The 12,737-nt window shown below is 42.8% G+C and overlaps 1 protein-coding gene across 4 annotated transcripts in view; it reads left to right on the top strand.

The window, feature by feature from the left end:
- Positions 1–12,737, top strand: part of OCA2 (OCA2 melanosomal transmembrane protein) — a 326,593-nt gene that overhangs the window by 183,863 nt on the left and 129,993 nt on the right. Inside the window, exon 20 of one of the 4 annotated variants that reach the window (XM_033190810.1) lies at positions 3,833–4,165. The exons of the other annotated variants lie outside the window; for them this stretch is intronic. Coding sequence (XP_033046701.1) covers positions 3,833–4,150 — 318 coding nt within the window. The 3' untranslated portion in view covers positions 4,151–4,165. Of the gene's footprint in view, positions 1–3,832; positions 4,166–12,737 lie in introns of those variants that run through there. 4 annotated transcript variants of the gene reach the window in all.

Here is a 12,737-nt window from a genome sequence, read left to right as displayed (position 1 = left end):
GCTGGAGTGCAGTGGCGCCATCTTGGCTCACTGAACCTCTGCCTCCTGGGTTCACGCCATTCTCCTGCCTCAGCCTCCCGAGTAGCTGGGACTACAGGCGCCTGCCACCATGACAGGCTAAATTTTGTATTTTTGGTAGAGACAGGGTTTCACTGTGTTAGCCAGGATGGTCTCGATCTCCTGACCTCATGAGATGGATAACATTTTTAAAATGATTCCCTTCTTTCTCTTGAAAACATTTTTTTTCTCAAAAACAAGGAAACAAGGAAATTTTCTTTTAAAAGAATTTTAGGCTTACATAAATGTAAAAAAGTATAGGGAGTCCACATTTACCCATCACCCAACTTCCCCTAAAGTTAAAAATTATACAACCATGATAAAATTATCGAAACCAGAAAATTAACATTAGTAGAATATTACTGAAACTACAAAGACTGTTCAGCTTCTTCCTAATGACTTTTTTTTTCTGTCCAATATTCTATCCAGGATCCCACATTTCATTTAGCTATTGTATGTCTTGAATTTCATCTACATTTTTTAGTCTGTCTTGACACTTTTGAAAAGTGTTAGTCGGTTACCTTGCAGAGATTTCTCCGTTTGGGTTTGTCTCCTGTTTTCTCATGACAGTTTTGAGGCTGTGAGGTTTCGGTGAGATCACAGCGGCGATGTGCCCTTTCTAGTGCCTCGTATTGGGGTACAGACATTGGCATGTCCTGTTACCGAACGTGTTAACATCGATCGCTCGGCTCATGTGGTGTCTGCCAGGTGTCTGTACTGTGAAGCGGAGCCCTGGTAAATTATCTTGTGGGGAAATACTTTGAGACTATGCCAACATTGTGCTTTCCCTTAAACATTTTCTTACTGATTTTAGCATTTGTCAGTAGCTCTTTGCCTCTAATCATTATGACTGTAGAGTTTGCCTAATGATGATTTTGAATTATCTTTATTGCTTCTATTAATACATTTATTAACTGGAGCTCATCTGTAAGGAAGAGCTATCCTCCTTTATTTAATTATTGACATTTGTAAAACGTCATGGATGTTTATTTTATTCTATGCGTTGTGAGTCGGTGCTGTTGTTATTTACTTTGTTGTTCAGATTATTCCAGTTTTGACTATTGGGAGCAGCTTCTGTGTCCATTGGGCTCCTGTCTTCTTTAGACACATCCTCATCACTTTTCAGTCATGTTTTCATTTTCTCACGTCATAAAATGTTCCTGAATCATTTTGCATTTTGCATTTTGCCTGCTCTTGCCCTGGAATCAACTGCCTCTCAAAAGATTTCTCATTCCTTGTATTGGGGAATGGTGTTTAGAAATCAAAATCTGGATGCTTGGTGTGCATGTAGCCATTTAGATGTTCCTGAATCTGGGCCTCTGCAATCAGCATAGTTGGGCATATGTGTTTGTATACCAACACCCACATCCACACATCCATATCTGTATCTTTTTTTTTTTTTTTTTTTTTTGAGACGGAGTCTCGCTCTGTCACCCAGGCTGGAGTGCAGTGGCCGGATCTCAGCTCACTGCAAGCTCCGCCTCCCGAGTTCCCGCCATTCTCCTGCCTCAGCCTCCCGAGTAGCTGGGACTACAGGCGCCCGCCACCTTGCCCGGCTAGTTTTTTTTTTTTTTTGTATTTTTAGTAGAGACGGGGTTTCACCGTGTTAGCCAGGATGGTCTCGATCTCCTGACCTTGTGATCCGCCCGTCTCGGCCTCCCAAAGTGCTGGGATTACAGGCTTGAGCCACTGCGCCCGGCCCCATATCTGTATCTTTATTAACTTACTTGTCTGTCTGTTTAAAACCTTCAGCTCATATTGATTCCTTGAATTCCAATCCAGCACCTTAAGATTTGCCTCTTGCTCTCACTATGTACAATATATACTCACTTATTTGTTCAATTCCTAGCATACGCCTAAAGTAGCTAACTCTTATCTTTGTGAGAAATAGATTTACTAACTACAGTATTTGTGTGGACTTCTTTTTGTCTTCAGTCTTACAGTAGCCTGTCAAAATACAATTTTCCGAAATTTCTTAGATTAGTTATTTTCTTCTCCATAGCCTTCAGTATGTTTATGTTATTTATTTGTAATGCGTGCATTGGGGCTGGGGTTGCTATGATTTGGATACTTGTCCCTCCAGATCTCATGTTGAAATCTGATCTCTGGAGTTGAAGGCGTGGCCTCATGGAAGGTGTTTGGGTCTTGGGAGTGGATCCTCTAAGAATGGCTTGGTGCCATCCTCATGGTAATGAATGAGTTCTCACTCTATGACTTCCCAGGAGACCTGATTGTTAAGAGAGCCTGGCACCTCCCACGTCTCTCTTGTTTTCTCCCTCACTTCTGTTCCTGCCGTGTGATCTCTGCACACTTGCTTTCCACTGTGAGGGGAAGCAGCCAGAGGTCCTCATCAAATGCAGATGCTGCTGCTGTGTTTGTTCTACAGCCTGCAGAACTGTGACACGCCAAATAAACCTGCTTTCTTTTTTCTTTTCTTTTCTTTCCTCTTCTTTTTTTTCTTTTCTTTTCTTTTTGAGACAGGGTCTCACTCTATTGTGCTTAAAGTGCAGTGGCACAATCACTGCAGCCTCAACCTTTTCAGGCTCAAGGAATCCTCCTGCCACAGCCTCCCAAGTAGCTGGGACTACAGGCTTATACTACCACACCTGGCTAATTTTTGTATTTTTTGTAGAGACAGGATTTTGCCATGCTGCCCACAGGCTGTTCTTTCCTTTATAAATTACCCAGTCCATTTATTGCATAATAAATGGACTAAGATGGGATATTTGAACCATTACCATGGTTCTAAGAATCAAAGCCATACAGAAATGTGTATGAAAGGAAATATGACTCTCTTCTCATGCTTACTATCCTGTTCTCCTTTGCTTGTCTTGCTGCCTTACCCAGATCTCTCCTGTAAGTAGCTGATGTATCTGTCTTGTGTTTCTTTTCTTTTTTTCTTTCTTTCTTTTTTTTTAGATGGAGTCTCGCTCTGTCACCCAGGCTGTAGTATAGTGGCATGATCTCGACTCACTGCAACCTCTGCCTCCTGGGTTCAAGCCATTCTCCTGCCTCAGCCTCCTGAGTAGCTGGGACTATAGATGCCCTCCACCACGCCCTACAAATTTTTGTATTTTTAATAGAGACGGGGTTTCACCATATTGGTTAGGCTGGTCTCGAACTCCTGACTTTGTGATCCACCTGCCTTGGCCTCCCAAAGTGCTGGGATTACAGGGGTGAGCCACCGCACCCAGCCGTATATATATATTTTTTACATAAATAAGCACATACAACTGTTTATTTTGTATCCCCTTCTTTATTACTTGAAGAATAACATAGTGTAGATAATCTTTCACATTTTGCTTTTTATTAGCTTAATGTTATGTCTTGGAAAGCACTCCTAATCAGTTCACAAAAATCTTCCCGATTCTTTTTTTATTTTTATGTTATGTTATGTTATGTTATTATTTTTTGAGATGGAGTCTCGCTCTGTCACCCAGGATGGAGTGCAATGGCCTGATCTCCCCTCACTGCAAGCTCCACCTCCCGGGTTCACGCCATTCTTCTGCCTCAGCCTCCTGAGTAGCTGGGACTACAGGCGCCACCACCTCGCCCAGCTAATTTTTTGGTATTTTTAGTAGAGACGGGGTTTCACTGTGTTAGCCAGGATGGTCTCGATCTCCTGACCTCGTGATCCGCCCGCCTCGGCCTCCCAAAGTGCTGGGATCACAGGCGTGAGCCACCGCGCCCGGCCTCCCTGATACTTTTTTATAACTATATAGTACCCCATTTTGTGAATGTGCCATAGTTTATTCAACGTTCCTTCTACATACAGGCATTTAGGTTGTCTCCAGTCTTTTGTAATTACAAACAACACAACAGTGAATATTTTTGTATTGTTGGAAGTGTACCTTCAGGGTATATTTCTAGAAGTCAGATCACAGAGTCAAAGGTAAGTGCTTGTTTTATTCTTTATTGCCGGATTTCCCTGTGCAGGAGTTGTGCTGGGTTATACTCCCACTGGCGTTATGTGAGCATGGCCATTTTCCTAGTCTGCCTAACAGAATGTGACGTCATAATTTTTCATTTTGTCAGTTTTATGAAAATAGTATCTCAGTGCTGTTTTCAGTTGCATTTCCTTAATGATAAGTGAATTTGAACATTTTCTCAGGTTTGAAGGTCAATTTTGAATCCTTTTTGGTTAATCGTGCATTCATGTCAATGTCCTGTTTTTCGATTGCATCTTTGTTTCACAGTGTTCAAGGGTTCTTCATTTATTAGGGATATTAGCTCTTTGTGGTATAGACTGCAATTTTTTACTCCTAGTTGTTTTGTGACTTTTTATAGTATATGTTTGTTTATTTTGGTCATGGAATTTTAAAAATTTTTATGTAGACAAATTGACTAGTTATGTCTCTGGATTTTCAGTTTTATATAGAAAGGCTAAATAGAAAATCACCCATTACTTATATGCTATCTTATTTTACATTTAAATCTCTAATACATTTGCATTTTTCTTGCATATAGCGTGAAATGTGGAATCTAATTTTATTTTATGTTTCCAAATGACTACCTGCTTGTCCCAGCACCATTTATTAAACAGGACACTTGTACTCCAGTGATTTGAGATGTCAATTTTATCCTATATTAACTTTTCACATGTCCTTGGTCCCATTTCTGAACTTCTATTATATTGCATGTCTATTTGTCTATTAACAGACCAGCATCAAATTGTTTGAGGCTTTATATGTTTGAGTGTCTGGTAGGGCTAGTTATGTCCCCTTTTTAATTTTTCTTTTTCAGTGCTTTTTGGGATATTCTTACATATTTCTTTTTTCTTATGAACATTAGTATCAACTTGTCTAACTCAGTTATGAAATAGCTTCCTGACATTTTTGATCAAGATGGCATTGAATTCATACATAAATGTGGGAATAGCTGTCATCATCTATATATTGTTAATTAATTTAATCTGAGAACAGGACGTGTCTTTGTATTTAATGAAGTCTAGTTTGGTGTCTTTCAGGAATGTTTTAAAATTGTGTTGTATACATTTTGCACATTTTTTGTTAAATGTATTATAAAATATGTAATTTTTGCTGATATTATGCATGTGGTTTTCTTTGCCGGTAAGTTATCTACTGTTTATTTTTGTGTGTATGCAGAGGCCATTGGTTTTCGTAAGTTAATTTATCCTTAGTTGATATCCCCGTTTAATGTTAAATAGTAGCAGAAATAAAGGGTAAACACAGCAGGCCTATGACTGCCATCCTTAGAAAGGTCTGCTTGCCAGGTTAGTCCTTGGCTGGCATCTGGGAACTCAAATTTCAGAAGCATTCCCACCATTATCTAACGGATAAGGACAGTGTACTGTGCCTAGACTGTTTATACAAACAATTTGATTTATGCTAAACCCCCGTTTTCTTTCTGGGAGTCTGGAGTTTTGGTATGTGTTAGGCAGAGGGTGTGTATGTGATCAGAAACACCCGTTTTCTTTCTGGGAGTCTGGAGTTTTGGTATATGTTAGGCAGAGGGTGTGTATGTGATCAGACCCCAGTAAAAACCTGAGTTTCTAATGGGCTTCTCTGGGCAGGAACATCACACACATGTTGCTACGTTTTCATCGCTGGGGAAAGATCATGCACTCTGTGAGCCCCCGTGGGAGGAAGAGCGAGAAGGAAGCCTCACGTGGATCCCTACTCAAGCGGACTCTCCCTTTGTCTTTGCCCCTGATGATCTGGCTGTGTGCCCTTACTTCACAGCTGTAATGAATGGTAGTGTCAGGTGTGCACCTGCATGCTGACACGCAGAATTCCTCTAGAACATCTCCAAGTGTCAGGATGGTCGTGGAGACTCTGACACACTGGTCATAGTGGAAATGCCTTTTAGTATTTCCCTGTTCAATATGATACTGGCTTTAGGATTAGGTGTATATACCTAATATAAAACTTTTTATCACATTAACAAAGTATCCACCAATTCCTACTTTCTTGAGTGTTTTAAGCATGAATGGGTGTTGAAATTTGACAAAGATTTTTTCCCCCCAGTATTTATGGAGATCATCATATTTTTCTCTTAGATCTATTAATAGAGTGTATGGTACTAATGAATTTCCTAATAGTGAACCAACCTTGAATTCTGGAATGAATTTTCTTTTTAATGATTTATTATTTTCTTAGTGTGGTGTTTTGGCTAATATTTCATTTTCTATTTGGCATTGATATTTATTAGTAATTCATAATATTCATGAGTAATACTTTTCTGTAGTACTCTTTTTTTTTTTTTTTTAACTAGTCTTTACCTGGTTTAGGTATCATTGTCACACTTACTTCATAAAAGGAGTTAGGAAAATTTACCTTCTTTTCAGTAATCTGAAATAATTTATAGATCATTGTGACTATCTGATTTTTGAGGCGTTGGTACAATTCCCCTGTGAGACTATCTTGCCCTGGTTCTTTTTTGGGAGTGGGCTAGTTATTTCTTCAATAGTTTTTTATTTCTTTGGAAATGGGTCTGTTTAAGCTTTCTAAATCAGATGGGGTCAATATTGGCAATCTGTATTTCTCTAGGGAACTATCCATTTCTCCTAGGGTTTAAAATTTATTTTCACAGAAGCTTTCAAATTAGTCATTTATGATTTAAATTTTACTTCTGTTTCAATGATTATTTCTGTGTTGTTCTTTCTTACTTTGAATATGTGTGCTTTCTCTCCCTTTTCCCCTTAATCAAGTTAGATTGTGGTTTGTCCATCTGGTTAATTTTTTTCAAAACAACAACCAGGAGTTGGTTTGTTAATTAATATACTGTTTTTATATTCTCTATGTCATTAATTTCTGCTTTAACTTCATTATTTCCCTGCTTTATTTGGTGGATTTTATTTTTTTCTAGTTTTTAGAATTGGAAATTTAATCTTTTTTTCAATGTTGTTATTAAATGTGTTTAATGCAATGATTTTCCTCTGATTACTGCTTTAAATGCATCCCTTAAATTTTGATATGTAGTGTTTTCATCATTTTTTAAAAATTGTAATTTCTGTTTCTATTTCCTACAAGAATTGTTTCAATAGAACATTTTTAACTTTCCTGGTAGAAGGACCTTTCTGTTTTTTGTTTTTCTTAGGAATTTTCTAGCTTGGTTGCATTGGCAGCAAAGAGGTTTTTGTATTTCAGAATATTTCTGCTTTACGGAAGTTACTGGTTGCTATGGCTTTGATATTTGTCACCTTCAAACCATATGTGGAAAGTTGATCTCAGTGTTGGAGGTGGGGCCTGGTGGGAGGTGCTTGGGTCATGGCGGGGGACCCCTTCTGAATGGCATGGTGCCATCTTTGTGGTAATGAGTTCTCACTCTATTAGTCCCTGTAAGAGCTGGTTGTTAAAAGAGCCTGGTGCCTTCCACTCTCTTGCTTCCCCTTTTGCCACGTGATCTCAGCACGCCCTGGGTCCCTTTTGCCTTCCCCAACAAGTGGGAGCAGCCTGAGGCCCTCACCAGAAGCTGAGTGGATGTTGGAGTCAGCCTCTACTTTCAGAGGCTGCAGAACCATGAGCCAAATAAACTGTTCTTTGTAAGTTGGCTGGATTGGAATCCTTTGTTCCTTTTTTTTTTTTTTTTTTTGACTTATTTTTTAAAATCCTGCTCCATTGTCATTTTGTTTATATGTTGATTTTGGAAGACCTGATGTCAGTCTGATTATTTTGCCTGTGGCCTTGATGATTTTTATCTTCTTCCTTCAAATCTTACAGTTTTACTAGAACATATAACAGAGATTTTAGTTTTAAATATTAGCTTCACTCTACTGTTCTGTTTTTTTTTTCCATTAGGGAATCCAGTAAACAAATATTATTCCTTCATTGCCTGGGTTCCATTTCCGCTACTATCTCTGCCCTTTTAATTTATCTGTTTGCTTATTCATTTTTATTCTCTCACTTGCTTTGATATCTTTATTTAGTGACCCTTGTGATATTTCCATTTTTGTCTATTGTCTTTTGGGCATCTTTTAATTTATTTCTCATTTCTTTTGTAAAGTGATTTCTCTGAGTACATAATAGTTGTTGCATATTTATGGGGGACTTGGGATGTTTTGATACAATAATATAATGTGTAATGATGAAATCAGGGTAATTAGGATATCCATAACCAGAAACATTTGTTGTTACTTGTTTTGGGAGCATTACAAGTCCTTTCTTCCAGTTATTTAAAAATATACAATAAGTTATGGTCGCCCTATAGTGCTGTCAAACACTAGAACTTACTACTTCTAACTAACCCTACTTTTTGTACCCGTTAACCAGCCCCTTATTTCTGAGAAAACTTGGTTACGTCATCCTTGAGTTCAGTCCACTTTTGATTTCTCCCTGTTATTTACCCATTTCTGTTTTCTGTTTTCAAATCTCTGATTTAAGGTGGGTTTGTATTTTTAATGCTTCCTGGAGGCTTGAGCGTGGCGAATTCATTTTGAAGCGTGAGCTTGTGGTTTTCTTTTACATGCTTCACGGTGATTTTCAGAGGAGATTTTCCTTGGCTGATACGTGGGACATCTCCACTCCTGATCGCGTTTGCACTGGCTGGTAGGTGTGACTTCATTTTTCTCTTGTTCATTTAATGCCGGTTGGGCTTGCTTGTGTTTTGTAGGATTCCCGGTGCTCTTCTGTGGGGAGAGCACAGTCCTCCGACTCCTGCCTTGCAGAACCCCGCTTTTACCTACTTTGCTTTTCCACTTGACCACTGGGTTGCTCAAAGGAGGCTTCCCTTCCCCTTGGCTCTTTCCTCCCCAAGGCTGCGTGACCCCAGATGGGCCCTCTTGGTGCTCCTGCTTCTCTCACGGCACCTCCCTGGCCCAGTTCCCCCGGCCCCTTCTGGTGGACCTCCTCATCACCTCAGCACCCCTCCATCTTCCCTTCGGGCTTCCTGTCCATTGGCTGGAAAACTGTGGCTGGGACAGCAGTGAGAGAGAGAGCAGGCTGGGGGTGTGGTGGTGTTTTCGCTTTTCAGTTCAGATATTTTACACTTTTGGGGTTCTTTACCTTCACATTATGTGGCAGGCGTGGCTTTGTGTAGATTTTACTTTCCTTTCTTGTTTTTTCTGTCTTTTGGGAGGAAATTTTGGGATAGAAGCAGTTATACCACTGTCATTGTACTCAGGATCCATGTTGCCAATTTTTACTTTTTTTTTTTTTGAGATGGAGTCTTGCTATCATCTAGGCTGGAGTGCATTGGTGCAATCTTGTGTCATTGCAACCTCTGCCTCTCAGGGTTCAGTTGAGTCTCGTGCCTCAGCCTTTCAAGCAGCTGGGATTACAGGCATGCACCACCATGCCTGGCTATATATGTATCTCTCTCTATATTTTTTATTTTTGAGACTGAGTCTCATTCTGTTGCCCAGGATGTAGTGCAGTGACGTGATCTCGGTTCACTGCAACCTCTGCCTTCCGGGTTCAAGCAATTCTCCTGCCTTAGCCTCCTGAGTAGTTGGGATTACAGGCACCCACCTCCACGCCCAGCTAATTTTTGTATTTTTACTAGAGATGGGGTTTTGCCATGTTGGCCAGTCTGGTCTCGAACTCCTGACCTCAGGTGATCTGCCCGCCTTGGCCTCCCAAAGAGCTGGGATTACAGGCGTGAGCCACCGTGCCCAGCCCCGTGTTGCCAGTTTCTAAAACGGAACCACTGTATGTTAACAAACTGTGCCGTGGTGGCCACGGGCCCGGTTCATGGAGATTTCGGAGTCCTACCCAGGCAGGCTCGAGGGTGGGGGTGCTGGGAAGAGGAGGAGTTGCTGCCAAGGGTTCTTGGCCTTGTCCTTGTTACTTTGCGACTCGGTGTTTCCCAGTTTGTGCTGGAGCATCCCAGGAGCTGGGGAGGATAGGCTGCTGGCAGTAGAAGGAACTTTGTACAGTTACCCAAGCCTGATGATCCGTGAGGGCTGAGCGGCTGCTCCATGTATCAGCCCGTGTATCCAGCCCACCCACGGCGCCGGCCCAGGTAGGACTAAGCTCCACCTTCTTCTCTGGGGCTGCCATTCTCAGCCACCCCTACACCTCCCTAGGAGAGTTCCCTGAAATTGCCCTGTTTCTGGGCCGAGGATACACCCCACACTGCGGTGTGCAGTTCCTCCATCCTCCAAAACTCATCTGAGCATCTCTTCCGGTTCTCTTAGGCCCCAGCATGGTGGGGGTTCTCTGTCCCCCAGCGCTCCCAGCCAGCAGCACTGCTCCCTTCTCCCGGATGCACCTGAATCTGCAGCAGTGGGCCCTGTGCTGGTTGTCCGGGGGCTGGGTGGGGTGGATTTTGGAGCGGGTGAGGGAGCTGAACAGCGCACTGTGCGCCGCCAACCCTTGTTGCTACTCCAGCAGTATTGTGTCTCCACAAAGGTTGGGAGGCGAAAGGAAGTGAGAACCGGAGCTGTGACTTGGATTCACAGGGAAGCTGAATAAAGGGAAAGGAGAGCGTTTAAACTTATCTGCAGGCATCACGTTAAACGTAATGTTTTCTTGACAAATAGCCAGCACACTGCATTATTTTTTAAAATCCCCTCATTAAAAGCTAAGACCAATTTCTTACATATGGAAGAGTTTCTATGCTACAGGTTATTCTAATGAGAAAAAAAAAAGGAAAGTGACTTGCAATACTATACAATACTATCACATGAAATATTCATGTAAAAATTCTTTTCGAACAAGAAGACACATTCTTACAGGTAAGAAATGCTATGCAGATATTAAAAATTAATTCCTGAGCACAAGAGAGTGAGGCAGGGTAATGCGAGTGCAGTTTGTCCAGAGTTTACAAGCCAGGACCTGGGGTTCCCAGGCCTTGGAGCCATCACTAAGGACCTAAGCCTCGCTCTCCACTCCCGCTATGCCGCAGGGACCTGCTCCTGGGGGATGGAGGGTGGGAAGCAGGGGGCGAGGGGAGTTCCAAGCTCCTGGGGGAAGCCCGGGACTTTCCAGTGCTCTCTTCTCAGTAATAGAAAGTGCCTCCGGGGCAAGAGAGCAAGACTCCAGTCTCAAAAAAGCAAAAAAACAAAACAAAGCAAGAGAAAGTGCCTCCTAGAGAGTGGGTGGGAGTTGGAAGTTGCTTCAGTCTTCACTTCCATCTCCCAAGCCACACTTTCTGAGCCGGGGCCCCCTGCACAGGCATCCTGGAGCAGGAGGGGTGGCTGGCAGTGCCAGGAGAGGAGGGCAGCTGTGGGCCCCCGGAGGCACCGTGGTGGCGGGCTTGGGGTTTCAGAGCACAACGTAACAGCTGTTTGAGAAACGGGGTGAGGACAGACGGTTGGGAATTACGCGAAAGCCTGCTTTGAAGGTTCACGGTGCTGGCGACACAAAGGTGGAGTTACTGCAGCCTTCTCCAGGTTCACAGCAGCCCAGGGGAGAGGGGGCACAAGAGCGCTGGGACCCCGCAGCTCTCAGGGCTTCTCTCAGGGGCGCAGAGGGCTCCTCTCCTTCCCCTTGAGCTCCTTCCTTGTGGGGTGACTGCCCCTTGTGGCCTCCCTGACTGGGGTGCCCTGTGGGTGCTCCCGAGGGGATAGAGGTCGGGGTGGAGGATGTGAGTGAGCTCTGCAGGCAGCCCAGTCAGCACCCACGTGCTCAGGTGCCAGCGAGGGACGCGTGTGTGCGTCAGCGTGACTTGGAGGAATGCACTGTGTCTAGAACACTCTGACTCTGTCCCTCTGCGCCTGTCCGCCTCCCCAAAGGCCAGGTCCACTGCACGGAGTGTTTCAGCCTATGGTGCATCTCCCTGTGGCCTCCCCGCCCCCACCCTGCAGAGGAAGAGTCCCCAAAGCCTTTCCTAAATCTCCAGAGTCCATCTGTTTCCCTGGTGGCAATTCACACTAGCTGTTTGCGTGAGGTGGGACTCGCCAGAGATGGACAGTCACTGCCAGGAGAGGCCCCTGCGTGCCCTGGGAACCTGGGAGTCAGTGCGTGCTCGGAAACGTGTAGGAGTGCAAGATTTACCATAGGTTTGACGATGTCTTTTCTTTCTTTTTAAATTAACTGAAACAACCCAAGAACTGGATTTCTTCAAATCTACCAACGTATACTTTAATTTAGAAAAAGGAAAAGCACTGACAAATAAATTTAGTCAATCTATAATTATGGTATAAATAAGTTCCACTTAAATGTAATGTTCCAAGCATGATAATTTGTTGAGTAAATCAAATCATTGATACATCTTAATGCTCCTAAAGTTAGGATATCATCTAAGCTTCATAAAAAGAAAGCATTTTATGTATTTAAATTTTCCCCAGAAGTCCCTCTTTGTTAAAAATAGAAAAACAAAACAAAACAAAACTTTTTTTTCATGACTTCAAATTTTGTGGATATTCTGTGCCTGGAAGGAATCATTGGGGTTTCTCCTGCTTTCCACACTGTAGTTCAGGACTGCAGCCTGGAAACGGCGTTATCATGGAATTACCATCAGAGGGAACACTGGAGGTTATTTAATCAAATCCTTTCATTTTATGAGTACATTTCAGAGGTCAGATGAGCTGAGTGGCGCCCCGCCACCCCCAGGACCCCTCTGGTCACAGTGGCTCTGGGTGGGCAACCCCAGTCCTCAGAAACCCCTGGCTCCTTGGACACAACCCACTGAAGCCTTGTGTCCCCAGCCTCACATGGCTGCCCTGGATACTCAGGCCAGCAGCGCCCTATTGGGTTGAACAGTTGTGACCTGCTACCCCTCAAGGGCTTACGTCCGGGGACTTATATGTGCATGTATTTCCATATCATCATTAAAAA

This window comes from Trachypithecus francoisi, unplaced genomic scaffold, assembly GCF_009764315.1.
Source record: "Trachypithecus francoisi isolate TF-2019V2 unplaced genomic scaffold, Tfra_2.0 Lachesis_group3, whole genome shotgun sequence".
NCBI classification, from domain to species: Eukaryota; Metazoa; Chordata; class Mammalia; order Primates; family Cercopithecidae; genus Trachypithecus; species Trachypithecus francoisi.
The sequence above is the reverse complement of the archived record's forward strand: the minus strand, read 5'-3'. Positions and strand labels throughout refer to the sequence as shown.